At 48.0% G+C, this 14,991-nt stretch overlaps 1 protein-coding gene across 2 annotated transcripts in view; it reads left to right on the forward strand.

Annotated features, from left to right (window-relative positions):
• Positions 1 to 14,991, forward strand: part of Ift43 (intraflagellar transport 43) — a 49,575-nt gene that overhangs the window by 20,319 nt on the left and 14,265 nt on the right. For both annotated transcript variants that reach the window (XM_032908189.1, XM_032908188.1), the window contains exons 2-3: positions 7,175 to 7,207; positions 8,377 to 8,423. In XM_032908189.1, the coding sequence (XP_032764080.1) occupies positions 7,175 to 7,207; positions 8,377 to 8,423 (80 nt within the window). The remainder of the gene's footprint in view (positions 1 to 7,174; positions 7,208 to 8,376; positions 8,424 to 14,991) is intronic.

Consider the following 14,991-nt stretch of genomic DNA (forward strand, 5'->3'; position numbering starts at 1 on the left):
AAAGTATCGGGGTGTCCTTGGCTCATATCTACCCTTGCTATGTATACCTGGGGTACTCTGAGATCTCCAGGAAGCCACCACACACAGTCCTGCTGGTCCTCTCCCCTCAAATGTTGCAGCAGCAAGTGGGATGTAGGAGTCTCAGGACCCTTCCAGGCAATATCTCATTACTCAGGCCTGATGGAGTCTTTATGGAGTTCTGGGTGTGAGTATAGGATGTAAAAGAGGAGTAGGAAAAAAGCAATGGGTCAGTGAAGAAGGAAATCATTACAGGTCTCTGTGGGAGCATAGACACCTTAAATTCTAGCACTCGGGAGGCTAAGTCAGGAGGAATCCAAGTTCAAGGCCAGCTGAGCTATATAGGGAGATCCAGCTCAGAACAAAACAAAACAAAACAAAAACAGAAAGCGAACAAATGAGAATTGAAGTCAAGGTTTCTGGAATCACTGAGAAGTTGGCCTCTGACTTAGGGAGCCCTGGTTTCTTCTGGCCCCAGCTGCCGTATCCTCCTCCTGTGCTCCACACAGCTGTTTCCCCAAGGCTGGACTCAGACCTGGGGGCTTTATCTATTCCATTAGCGTTCACCTCTGGTCATCCAATGAATGAGTCTCACCATGCCCCCAGTATTTCTTTACTACGTCTCCGGGGAACCCTGCTAACACCCACTCCTGACGAAGAATACACTGGAGGCATAGACTCTTGGCAAACTGTAGTCTGTAGCTACCCTAAAATAAAGCATATGTTCTTTAAAATTGTGCTTTCCCCTTCTGCCCCTCTGACTGGTGATGCTTTCTTCCCATTGAGGATGTAGTTATCCCCTTTCAGATAAGTTGGCTAAAGGATAAGTAAGGAGTCTTTTTAAAGGAAATATGGAGCAGTCGTAGAAAATATGCAGCTGCAGAAGTCCAGACAGTGGCGGGTGACATGGGGAAGCTTGAGAAACTCTGCCTTAGTCCTCCTGCTGCATCTCCATCCTACCTCCCGTAGCAGCAAAGGAGCCACCTCTACTTCTGCCTCTGACGCTGTCGAGCTGCAGAGTTCAAGGCGAGCTGCGTGTTCTCTGCAGAAATCCAGCTTCTGTGTTGGCTTGAATGACTTGAAGGGAGCCCAGGACCCAGTGAAAGTTGGTTTCCATCTCAGCACAGTTCGTCCCCTCTGGAGCAAGGCCACCTGCTGACCCTTCCAGCTCTGAGACCTTCTTTATTTTCAGCCACCACCTCGCTGCCAGGAGCTTGTCTGCCTCATGTGGCCCTGTCATGGGTCTGGCCTTTCCAACGAGAAAGCCTTCTGTGGCGTTACTGCCTGTCTGTCACTGGGCAGTACTCACCTGTCTCACACTGTCGGCAGTGACTGTTCCCTTTGAGACCCTCCTTGGCACTTTGCTTCTGTCAGTCTCCCTGTCCCATTGCAGTTTGGCACACAGAGCGCACAGCACCAACCTAAGGGCTGCACATGAAGTTCTAGCTCGGCAACCAGCAGGCTTTGGGCCTTCCCTGGGCCCCTGTCACCTCCACGTCTAACTTAGCAGTCACTAATCAGAGTGGATGACAGTGGACTGGCTCTCTCAGGCTTTGCAGTATGAGTTTATGGAAGGTTTCATGTTATTTCTAAAATGCCCCTTTTTCCTACCAGAGTAGAAAATAGAGAACTGAATTTCCCCAGTTCCCAGCTCCTACACGTTCTAGTCTATAGCTGCAGTCCAGTAAAGGTTTCCTGAGTAATACGATGCTTAGCTGAAGTTCCTAAGGTACAGAGTCCACACAGTCAGCCACTTCTCCCTGCAGCAGACATGCACACTATTTTCTACGGTCTCACAACTGGCTGCAGCTACTAAAACTTGCTGTGTGTTCCTTTTCTTTGTCCCTGTTAGAATCCTAACGACGATGTTATTTTTAATCTTCCCAGCAGGGGGCAGACTTTATCCAGAAATGGCTGAGTAGTTCTCTGTCTCATCCGGAGGACAGGGTTTATGCTCACACAGGACTGGCATGAGCTTTTCATCTCTCAGCATGATACTTGATGATGAACCATTCTTACACAAACTATAGGATGCACTGTGACCTAGAGCCACACAGTGACAAAATTTGGATATTAGGAGGTTCTTATCTTTAAAAGAAGTGACAAAGGATAATAGTACTCTTTTTGGACGCTAAACACACAAATGACCAGAGCTAGGCACTGAGGGATGGAAGATAGGCACTTCCTCTTTCAGAAGAGGCTTGAGTGAGAAATCTGTTGGCTTGTCTCAGGAATTTCAGTTGCGGGCGGGGGTGGGTGGGGGAGCTTAGAGCAGAGACCTAAATGCTCAGTTCATTACCTGATCCTGAGTGGACGGTGCAGTCATGTTTACAACAGCCTTCCCTTCGATCTCCGTCGTGAAGGCCCTATTGGAAGGCCATATGTGTTATAATGTAGAGCCTTGGTTTGGGGATCAGGGAGAAAGGGCCTGGGTGAAAAGTCACCTCCAAGCTTTCACAGGTGATGGGGAGGTGAGTTTTCGTTTGGGTATTTTATTTCATTTCATTTCATTTCACTTTATTTTTGGAGACAGAGTTTCACTATGTCTGGCCTCAAACTCACAATGAAGACGAAGGCCTCAAACTCATAGAAATCCACCTGCCTCTGCTTCTTGAGTGCTGGGATAAAAGGTGTAAGCCACCATGCCCAGCAGTCTGAAGTTTCTGTGAGGCATTTTTAACCATGAGGCTAGAACACTTTGTAGGGAATGGCATTTGATGGTTTCCCTCCACAGGACGCATTGGTAGACTGCAAGGGGCTGCGGCCACCGTGTATTCCCTGATGTCTTGCTGACTAAGTCTCTTCTGTGAACTTGGTCCCTGCTGCAGAATCTCATCTTTTTAGCACAGACCCAGGTGACTTTAGAGTCTTCTCACCTGCAACAAGTTATACCTGCCCGTGTGTGCCCAAACTCCTCACTGTGTTTCCTGGATCAGACGCAATGGTTGTTGGGAATGTACAGGGGGTCCAGGGTCCATTTGACTTCAAGGACACTTCCCCCCATTTATCCCAGTTATGTCCCCTGTTAAACTAGGTTAACGGTGTGTAATTAACCACCGAACATTGTCATGCTGCATAAATATGGAATCCCGGCTGTCCTCCGAGCCTTGGTCCTTTATCTCCATTTATAACTCCACAATGTTCCATTAGGCACGAGAGACCGTCTCCACGAGACCTGCATCAGGGCTGCCAACAGTTTTCATATGGAAGCAGCAAGGCTTTGCCTGGTGGCACAGGGAACCCAGGTTGCTTTGGGGGCCCACCCTCAACTTCTGGCAGTGTCTGCAGTTTGCAATCATAATCACTTCCGATCCCTTCCATGTGGTCTTTATTTTGATCATAGCGGCCAACCCAAGCTCTTGATGGATCGGACCATGAGGACTGATGCTGCAAGAGAGTTGGAGAAATGAATCAGGTAATAGGAAGGTAGACAGACCCTCCTCTGAAAAATCGCCCCAGGGTGGTTTTTAACCCCATAGCACCTTCTTTTCCATGGAGCCTCAGCACGAAAGCAGAAGAAGCCCGGTCCTTTCACTGTGACACTGAGGTCATGCTTATCCTCAGCCAGCCCAGTAAGCAGAAAGGTGAGATTGGGGACGAGAAGGTGACCTAGCACCACCATCCCCACCATATTAGAAAGGATGTATAAACCACACAAAACAAATAATCCACCAGATTGGGAGACTTGATCAAGCTGTAGCCCTACGATAAGTTAGAAGCAGGTTTGTCCCATGGAAAATACTGATTGGTTCCTAGCAGTGAGTGTGGAAGGGGCGTATCTGTAGAGCTGCGTTATGTATCTGTGTCCTTGTCAGGCAGGGGTTAAGAGCTGAGCTTTGGAGTGAGCCTCCCTGGCTGGCACTCACACCCACTGCTCTCTTGGTGGGCAGCAGAGAGCTGGGAACTTTGCCTCTCTGAGCCCTGGCTGCTTCAGTTGTGCATAGAGTGAAGACGAGTGAGAAGGGGTTGTTCTAGTGCATTGTGTATGCTACATGTAAATGCAGTTCCTAAGTTAAACAGTGTGAATGCCCCAAGGCCTACTTTCAACTCTCCTGAGTAGCTTCATGAAGCTGAACAGGGCAGAGAGATGCAGATATGAAGACCAGGAGGAGACTGAGTCAGGACTCTGAACTTTAAAGGAAGGTGGTGGTAACGGGGCAGCGGTTAAACACTTCTATCTGAGAGGCCAGTACTGCGAGTCCAGCTGCTTCTGGCCAAGTGTTTCTGTGCTTCGCCACCACAGAGAGCCAGGATTTCTCATTTTCCAGTTGCTGACTGACCAGACACGCACCCTCACCACTGGTGTACCCTTGTTACCAAGTGTGCGAGGTGGGAGCGGGGTGGGGTTATTTCCTCTAGTCCACAGGCGAAGCTGTATTCTGCAGAATGGCTAAAGCAGGCAGCAAGTGCTGGAGAGGCCCCTCAAAAGAAACCTGGCATCTGATTAGCTCCAGAGCGCCAGCTCAGCATGCCCCATGCTTTTGTATTTTACATATTGAGTGAGCATCTCTAATGGTGAACTCCTGGTTGGGTTATACAAACACCACAGGCTGTGTGAGTCCCAGGAACCAGGAGCTTTGCTTCGTGAGCTCTTTCTGCTCCTGGCCATGTCTTCTTCAAGTCCACATTCATGAACACTTCTGGTGGAAGGCAGGTGCGGTTTGCTACTTAGCAGTCCGGCCTCATACCTGGAATACAGTTGTGACTCTCGTAACCATTGCATAAGTGCTTCTAGAAATTACTACTGGGGGTGGGATGGCGAGACTGGCAGTTCTCCATTGAGAGAGTGTTGCGTGTGATTTTGTGGCTTCCTGTGGTTGAGAGCTGCCTGTTTGGAGGATTGTCTGCAGCCTTCGGTTCTTCATGTAGGCAGGGGTAGAATAAAGGACTGTATGCACAGGACTCCAAACAGATGTGTGGGTGCCCGGGGATGCTGGCTGGTCAGCTGTGGCAGTGCGTCTGTGACCTCGGGCGAAAATCAGAGAAACAAAGTCTAATATCAGGCTCGTTGATAACTCGCTGTGTCATGTGTGAGGCCCATGACCTCAATGCCCAGTACCCTTGAGCACCATGGCTTACTGAAGACACCTGCAGTACCCTGTGGACATCTTTGTAAAGTACTGAAAACTGTGTGTGTGGCACTGTGCTACCTAAGATGGATGCCCTTGGGGATCAGACGGATCTGTGAGGCAATACTTCATATTGGGTCCCTGAAGGCACACATGTGTCCATTCGTCTTTCCATAGAGGAAGGCACCAGTATGCTAGAATGTACTTCCCACTGATACCCACATAGCTGCAGGAATCACTCTACTGTCCCTCAGCCCCTCTAAGAAACCCGACGGTGCAGACTCAGTGACTCAGAAGTATTCCTGGCCTTGTAGGGGGAATCCCAGGGTGCAGAGTTCAGGCTTCTGTCGTAGAGGTTTGCTGCCACCAAGCTTTTTATTGCAATAATCCAGACAGATGAGCATTTGTTCAAAGAACAATCAGCAGTGTGGTCCAAACCAAATTCACCTACACTCTAGAACAGTGCTTCTCAGTGTCCCTAATGCTGTGGCCCTTGAATATAGTTCCTTACATTGTGGTGACCGCCAACCAGAAACAGAAAACATTTTGTTGCTATTTCAGTTCCCAATAGCATAAAATATTAATAATATCATATAATGGCAGCAATAATAATACCACAAATAACAACAACAGTATGGAGTCCTGGGTTCCCTCTCCCTAGAAATCTCTCTGCACCAAGCCAAGCAGCATGCATGTCTAACAGGCTTCCTAATGGATCTCATGTCACTGACATGTGAGGACTGCTGTGCTAAGTAAAAGCATGGGCGCCACACAGGTCAGGTTCTCATAGAGTATCTTAGACTTACTCCTCACCCAGGACCACTCACGTGTCTCTGGTCCCTCATGCTGATGAGATAGAAGACTGCTCCTGTGAGCTTGCCTAGGCTAGAACAGCCTCACATGTGACCTTTGTCACTGAAGACAGGGTGCTGCCGGTTGTTAGAAGAGACACTGTCTGCACCATCCAGGTTCTGCTTGCTCTGCTGATTCTTAAAGTCATCAATTTAATTCTAGTCATACTGAGTTAAGGCTTTAAGAAGGCCTTAAGAAGGCCTTACAGGGGACTGGTAATATGGCCCAATCAGTAACCAGCTGTGCAATCCTGAGGACCTGAGTTCTGATCCCCAGATATACATTAAATCAACACATGATATGGAGCTGGGCAGTGGTGGCACTGCCTTTGATCCCTGCACTCAGGAGGCAGAGACAGTCCGATCTCTGAGTTTAAGCCCAGCCTGGTCTACAGAGTGAGTTCCAGGACAGCCAGGGCTACACAGAAAAACCCTGTTTGGAAAAACATAAAATCAAAACAAAACAAAAACATGATGTGGTCATGTATGCTTGTCACCCTGCCATGGGGCAGGGGTCCAGAGATTGCTGGCCAGCCAGTCTAGACAGTAAGTACCAGATTCAATGAGAGAAATCCTGTTTTAAAAGATAAGGTGGCAAGGCGTGGTGGTATGGGCCTGTAAGCCCAGCATACAGGAGGCAGATGCAAGGCAAGTGGATTCCTGTGAGTTTTAGGCCAACCTGGTCTACATAGAGAGTTACAGGCCAGCCCTGTGTTAAAGAGCAAGATGGGTTGGTGGTGAAGGGTGATCCAGGGACACCTGATCCAACCTGTGACCTCTGCCTCTGCTCAAGACTGGCATACCTGAGTGTCCCCCTCAACACAGATAAATAGAGACACATACACACAAACACATGTACACATATACACAGACACATAAACATACAGAGATGCACACACAGAGATACACACAGACACATATGCCCCTCCCACACAGATACAGAGATACATACACACAGAGGCACCACACATACAGAGACATACATACACAGACACACCATGAGACATACACACAGATACACAAATACACAGAGAGACATAGAGACATATGTACATACAGATACACACACATGCACGCTAAGGGGCATGCACACATGCATGCATACCCTTACGGTGGCTACAAAGAAAGCATTTGGGATGTGCTGACTTGTACCCACTTGAGCTTCTCCCAAGACAATGCTTTAATGTGTGAGATTCATGGGTTGTCTTAAATATTGTGTCTCTCTTTTTTTTCCAGATTGGGAAAGAAAGTTTCTGAAGAAATGGAAGAGTAAGTCCCCATGTTACTGTGTACCCTGTAGTAAGCTTTGTCAGCAGTGTGGCCTTGTCTCTCCTTGTCTCTCCAGCCTCTGCTGAGCATTGGGAAAGCAAATGGAGGCCTAGAGAGGTGGCTCAGTATTTAAGAGCCGTTACAGGAGACCTGGGCTGGGTTTCCAGCACCACATAACAGTTCACAACCGTCCTTAACTCCAGTTCTAGAGGATCAAACTGGAGTTCACCCTCTACCCTGGAAACCAGGTGTGCGTGGTACACATACAAACACACAGACAAAATACTCATCCTCCTAAGTAAAAATAAAGTCTTCCAAGAGAAAATCAGACGGTCTGGAATCAGACTGTAGCCTGGGATCTGTGTGCTGAATTAAGAGCTTGCTTCATGCTGCTCCTTCCCCTGAGTTTGGAACCTGGCATTGGTGCCCACATCACAGTCTCACCACTGGCCGTTTACGTGTCCAGGTATCAGGCTGCCAGCCCAAACTTTCCACTGTGGTAGCACAGGTATGCAGAGATAGTGACAGTGCAGTGATGCTGGCCATCCCCCTTTGAAAAATGAAGTTAATCGAAATTAAGGGGAGAGGCTGTAGACCGGGATCTAATGGCAGGTGTCCTCACAGCTCCAGAGGCAGGGAGCATCCACGGCAGCCTGGGTGCTGCCCTTGGGGATGCACAGCAGACCCATTTGCCTGAAAAGATTTAACAGCAATTATTGAAGAAGGAGAATTTTTATGTATTAACTCTTGTCCTAGTCAGGGTTTCTATGGCTGTGATGAGACACCAAGGCCAAAAGTAGGTTAAGGAGGAAAGAGTTTATTTGGCTTACACTCCCACATCAGTGAAGGAAGTCAGGGCAGGAACTCAAACAGGGCAGGAACCTGGAGGCAGGATCTGATGCAGAGGCCATGGAGGGTGCTGCTTCCTGGCTTTCTTCTCGTGGTGTGCTCAGCCTGCGTCCTTATAAAACCCACACTGAGTGGGGCCCTCCCCCACCAATCACTGCTTAAGAAAATGCCCTGCATCTGGATCTTATGGGCATCTTCTCAAGCGAGGTTCCCTCCTCTTAGCTGACTCTGGCTTGTGTCCAGTTGACATAAAAATAGTCAGGACGCATATTAACTCTGGATTAATACTCACTTTCTTCTCTCCTGTTTCTCACTCACAGTCGCCGCCTCAGACAGCAGAACCTGACGGGGACAGAGGAAGGAGAAGGTGAGTGGCCTGACAGGAAGTCAGCACATAGGCAGGAGACCTGGGAGCCCCCAGAGAGGCCTTGGCTTGTGCTTAAATCCTAGACAGCTACTCACACCTCTGCTTCTCCAATTGCAGCCACTTAAGCTCCCCTAAAATTTAGTTTCCTCCTCCCCTCAGGAGGCCTCCATGCTCAGCGTGGGTGTCTCTGCCGCAGCAGTGCCCGGCATACCTCTGTGCAGGAAGCCAGTGTGGCCATTGGCTCACTTGATGACTCCCCTCTCTCGAGGTCCAGGTCTTGCAATCCTCTACTATCCTAGCGATTACATCGGGAGCACGTGTGGTACCACTCATTCTTTGGAAGCACTACCCCTAGGTGTTTTTAGCAGGTCTGTGTGCCTCTACATGAGAAGAATTCAGTGTGTAAAACCTGGTAATTCCAAGATTGGGGGTGGGGTCAGAAAGAAGGCTCATGAAATGTCCTGGGATAGCTCTTCAGGTCCCAGGCCATGCTCAGGTCAGAGCCTGGAGGGGAAGGAAGGGACACAGAACTGAACTAATTTAAACAGGCTGTCTGAATGGATTCGTGACAGGCTGGAGTTTGACAGTCTAGCTATGCTGCTGCTGAAGCTCTCTGGGGTCTGGAGAGGACAGTAGCCTCAGCTGGGAACTGGGACATGGTAATAGGGTTATCTGGCCAGTTTGGAACGGTGGGTAGGAGTATATGGCAAGTCATGTCGTGCAAGTTGTTTTTCCAGTAACTTCTGTCTCCAGTTACTTGTATATTTGTTTGTAATTCCAGGAAACTTGGGTTTTGTATAAGAAAGCATTAAATCCAGGAAACATGATTTCTAGAGCTTTTTGGCAGAAACTTCCAAATGGAAATAACAAGAAAACAGTGTGGCTTGAGATCCACTGGTGCTTGCCCACTGGCCTGTCTCCAGGCGGTGAGCCACTCCGCCTGGAGCCGCCTTCCCACGCCCTTGGAAGGGCTTCTGGGACTCTACTTTCTTCAGGTTTTTCCCACTGTGGAAAATGCTACATTTCAAGGAGTAACTATAAAAGGTTATGGTCCATCCTTTGCAAATGCTACACTTGCTGCGTGTGGATGTGCGGGACTAGCTGTACTGGTTGTCATCAGTTGTCACACCGCTGCAGCTTGGAGGGGCCGCACAGGCCATCTTGAACAAACCTGCCCTTAACACACTGAGGGACTGAGGCTTAGAGATTATTATGTAGTGTTGCAGGGCCCAGAGAGACACCGGAGAACCAGCTCTTGTCTCTCAGCTGTACACCAATGCCACCCTCATTTACTACTAAATGGTCAACTTGCCCCTGCCACCAAGCCAGTGCGTCATATCTTTTTGTTTGCTATTTATTTGTTGTTTGTTTGTTTGTTTAGAGATGCAATTTCCATCATGTAGCACAGGCTGGCCTCAAACTTCCGTTCTGGATTTAGAGTCCTACATGCTGGGATAGTAGGCATATGGCTTATATTTTATACAGTGTCATGTAATTCTCAGGAACAATCAATATCCTGTGGCTAAGACTTCTCCCCCGTATGTATGTGTGTGAGTGTATGTGATATATGTATGAGTGTATGTGTGTGTGTTGTATGTATGAATGTGTGTGTGTGTGTATATAGGAGTGTGTGTATGTGTATGTGAGTGTGTGTGTGTGAGGTGTGTGTGTGTGTGGTGTGTGTGTGTGTGTTTGTGTGTTTGAATGTGTGTGTGTGTGTATATAGGAGTGTGTGTATGTGTATGTGAGTGTGTGTGTGTGATAGAGTGTGTGTATGAGTGTGTGTGTGTATGAGTGTGTGTGTGTGAGAGAGAGAGAGAGAGAGAGTGTGTGTGTGTGTGTGTGTGTGTGTGTGTGTGTGTGAGACCGTGTGCATGTACATCGTCATATAAAGCTGAGAGGCTGACACAGATGTCATTTCTTAGTAACTCTTCATCTTGACTTTTTAAGAGAACTGAAGCTGGAATTCATCAGTCTGACCAGGCTGGCCACTGAGCTGTGGGCTCCGCCTGCTTGCCCTGCCTTGCAGTGCTGGAGTTTGGGGCATACACCACCCTGCTTAGCTTTTTACCTGGGTTCCTAGAATCTTCACTCAGACCGTTATGCTTGTGCGATGGACAGTTAACTGACACGCATCTCCCCACGCCAAAGGTTTTCAATCAACTTTCTTGAGTCTGTTTGAGTCTGCTTCAGCCATTTAAAGTAGACAGTCTGAGTCTGGTGACAGTCACATCCTGTGTTACAGTGAGCATGAGTCTCTGTCACCTGCCCCAGCTCATCCCCACTCTGCCTCGGGCCTCGACAACTGTTGGTGCTTTTCTTCTTCATGATAAAAGCATTTCATTTTCTAGACTACATGAAAGCATGCGTACACACATTTTATCCCATTTTACATAAATAGAAGCATAAACATGCCTGCCCCCCTTTTTAATCTCATTTGGTTCCAACATTGGTATCTTCCTTTTTATTGAAGAGTGATATCCCATATCACTGGATATACCATCGTGTGCTCGTCAGCTGATGAACACTAGAATTGCTCATTATCCCTGTTTTGAAGACAAGCAGACTTAAGTCCGAGAAGAGTAACCTTGCCCAAGGTCACACAAGTAAACGGTGGCAGCAGGATTTTGAGGCCGACCTTTGACCTCGGAGCTCTTATTCTCAGCCTCTGTGGCAGACAGGTGTCTCGGGTGCTGACTCTTTACCACGGACTGCACACACTGTGTGATGGGTGCCTGTCAAGTGTCACCAAGGGAAGATAGAAGACAGAGGCCTATTTTCAGATAATATCTCTAATATTTTCTTCTTCATAAACCTGGCATGTGGAACTTGTAGTTTTGACACGGAGGCCTGAGACAAGCTCCTTTCTTGTGAGAGGGCACCCTACAATCCCAACCCCTGCAGGAGAGATGCCTCCTGTCCTGCATAAATCTGTTTTTCCATTCAGTTCTGCTTGTGTCCTTAATGGAAAATCAGCTCATACGTCACACTTCACACTCGGCTTAGTCCATTCCGTTGAATATGAGTGTTTAGAATTCATTATGTGCTAAGAATCATATGTTGCACATAACTAGTTTCTAGAATTATCTTTGCCCAGAGAATTACTTGGTTGACTAGTGAAGGCTGCTCCTGTGAACTTAGGACTATCCAGCGGGTCCCCGGGAATGATTCCTGTGAACCATTAATGGCCACACAGTCAGCCAAGACATTAAACAGCTTTTTTAACGCCTCTGAGGAGACCCACCGGCTCCCTTGATAAAACCGCATCCAGGTTCTTAGGGGAGCAAGGACTGTTATCACCTGGAAAGGGCTGATGACACCAGGTGGGGATGGGCCACTGGTGGTCACCCCAAAGGGAGACGAGCAGAGCCCACATCTAGTCTCCCTCTTTCTGTCTGGTCTCCTCCTGCCAGCCTTGGGGGGTTAGGTTACAGGGAAAGCCAATAGGTTTTCATCCAGTGCCTGTTGGGCCCGTGTTGCCCCAGCGCTGGAGATGGTGGTGACTGAGGCAGTCCCAGGCCTGTGGGAGTGTCTGATCCAGGAAGAAGACACTCTTGCTCCTTCCCTGCCTGTCAGACATGAAGCATGTTCAGGAGCCTCGTCTCACTTGCTACAGTTTCAGCGTCTTCACAGAAAGAACGCAGGACACTCGCTCTGCCTGATGCCTGGAAGAGGAGGAAGGAAGTAGAACGTGAAGACACAGGAGAAAGGGACTGTGATGATTTCAGAATAGAAACAGAGCGAGTGGCTTTATAAAGGCTTGGGCATCTGCTGGTGAGCCGGAAGACACATGGCCTGTGACTGTTTGCAAGACCCTGGCCAGGCTGTGAGCTCGGATGATCCAGAGGCCAGACAGAGTCCACGCACATGAAACAACCGAGGATAGGTGACGGGGAGCACTGGGGCCTGTGATGAGCGCAGAGAGTACAGCTTGAAAGATTTCAAATTATATTCCAAAAGAAGACAGACTAAGGAAGTATTTCTAATTGTAAAATGCCTGTAGCTCCTGTAAGGCGCAGTCCCCAGCATGAGAAAATTAAGTACGAAATTAAAAATTTCAGGCATGTGGTGGTAGAGCTTGTGCCCATGGCCACAAGTGTTCTAAGCAATCTGTCTGTCACTGAGCTAGGCTCCCAGTCCCCAAGAAAGAATTTTGAAACATTTTGTAAGTAGAATACATCTGCAAGTTGGATTAGGAATTGATTTGTGAATCCTTCACAAGACCCATGATGGCTAAAGGAACTCAGACCCTTGTCGGGAAGTAAAACAGATGAAAACAGTGACAGGAATTGAGCGTCTATGGCAGAGTACGGGGTGGCATGGCAGGATGTGGTTACATGTCAGTGACTAAGTACTTAGATGTCTGTGGTCTGAAAGCACTTTAGGAAGAAAGAAGAACTTGGACCAGGTTATGAAGGGCGAACAGGACTCAATTGGCTGGAATGGAAGAAAGGACCTGGCGTAAGGGGAGACCGCAAGTAGAGAATGGTTGGTGTACCTGTCAGGATGTCCATCCCAACTACACGCTGCCATTAATGACGTTTCGGAGACTTGCGGTCACCTTTCTAAGCTGCTGGTCCTAGCTTGAAGCACTTCACTGTCCCTGCACACAGTGCTTGGCAAGTGGGAGGCTGTGATTATAGAAAGCAGGACAGGGACGGGCAGCCAGGGCACTGTGACCTCTGTGGACAGGGGAAGTCTTCTCTGTTTAGATGAGTGTCCTTCAGTGGCAGAGCCGTGCACTCTTAATAACATTTCAAGTTAGTATACAATGTAGCGGGTTTCTTTGGAGAGTTTTACACATATGTCGGATACTTTACCCTCTTTTATGCCCACTCCCTGTGACTCCCGATGCCCTCTTCCCATCAAATATCATTCCTGTCTGCTTTCTTGTCATAAGTATTCTATTAGCCTCTTTCCCCTGTTCTCTAAAGGTCTCCCCTTCCCCTTTCATAACACACACACGCACGCACACACACACACGCACGCACGCACGCACGCACACACACAGTATATGCACATTTAAATCTAGAGTGTACGTATAGGAGAATATGTGCAGTAGTTAACTATGTCTCTGGGTCTGGCCTGTTGCGAAACGTTACAGTCTTCAGCTCCGCCCCTTTCCTCTGAAGATCACCATTTCGCCTTCCTCTCTGGGTGACTGAAATCCCACTGTGCGTACCACATGTCTTCTTCTGTCTGCTTCTGGACATCTAGGCCGGTTCCATTTCTCACTGACGGCGAGTAGCGCAGAAGGCACAGATCTCCGTGGTGCATCGACTTCTGTCCTTCCAGTGTATTCCTAGGAGTGATCTGGCTGAGTCATGGTAGCTGTTTCTAGTGTTTGAGGAACCAGCCTGACGCCCATAGTGAGCCTCCCTAGTGGCTCCTCCCATTTCTCTTCCCTCCAGCAGCGCTGTGTCCTCTCCCCTGAGAATACCGGCTTATTCTGTAGGGTGAGAGGGGCTCTCAACTCGGTTCAAATGGCTAAGAATACTGGACACCCTCTCATATTTATTTGTATTTCTCTTTTGAGAACTTTCTATGCAGTTCATTAACTCACTTATCAGTTAGAGGTATTTGGTGCTTAATGTTTGACGTTCTCTATGTGTGTCGCGTTCTAATTCCTCGTCTGATAATAGCTGCCAGGAACTTTCTTCTTCCATTTGTAGGCTCCCTTTTTTCTCTAGTGGTTATTCCTCTCACTATGCTGGAAATTTTTAATTTCCTAGTATATCACATTTTCAATTTGTAGATGATCTATTTTTTTAAAGATTTATTTATTTTATATAAGAGTGCTCTGTCTGCACGTACACCTGTATGCCAAAAGAGAGCATCAGATCCCAGAATAGATGGTTGTGAGCCACCATGTGGTTGCTGGGGATTGAACTCAGGACCTCTGGAAGAGCAGTCAGTCAGTCAGTCAGTCAGTCAGTCAGTCAGTCAGTGCTCTTAACTCTTGAGTCATCACTCTAGCCCCGATCATCCATTCTTTAAATCAAGTTTTTGACTTGTTATTAACGCCATTATCTTTCTGTCACTGGGAGGTTATGTGGCATTTGGAAAGGAACATCATGTCTGGAATAGTATTGAACTCAGTCTCTGAGAGTTACATCGCACAAGCCACTCACTGAAGCATTGACTTGGCAACCATTTGTATATCACTCTGCTGAGTGATGCTTGTTGCCGGGCTCCAAGTATAACGATAAAAGAGAAACTCACTGTCTTCACCTTCAAGGAAGCTTACAGTCTAGCAGGGGGACAGGAGCAGAAGACATCATCATGCAACTGAATGAGTTAGAACTCACTAAGACTCGGTCCCTCGAAGGAAGAGAGCAAGTGCCGTTAGGAAAACAGAGACCTGGCTTGAATTGGGAGACAGTCAGGAAAGAAGGACAGTGTAAAGAAGTAAGCATGGGCCAATAGTGGAGCAGAGGTTGTCAGGGAAGGGCAGCAGGGTTGGGAAATAAGAGACGACAGGTAGAAAGATGGATCCCCTCCTAACCTCTTCCAGCCCTGTCAGCCCTAAAGGCAAACCCGAGGTAGACCATGAGGCTGTAAAGAACAT

Source organism: Rattus rattus, chromosome 7, assembly GCF_011064425.1.
Source record: "Rattus rattus isolate New Zealand chromosome 7, Rrattus_CSIRO_v1, whole genome shotgun sequence".
In the NCBI taxonomy this organism is placed as follows: domain Eukaryota; kingdom Metazoa; phylum Chordata; class Mammalia; order Rodentia; family Muridae; genus Rattus; species Rattus rattus.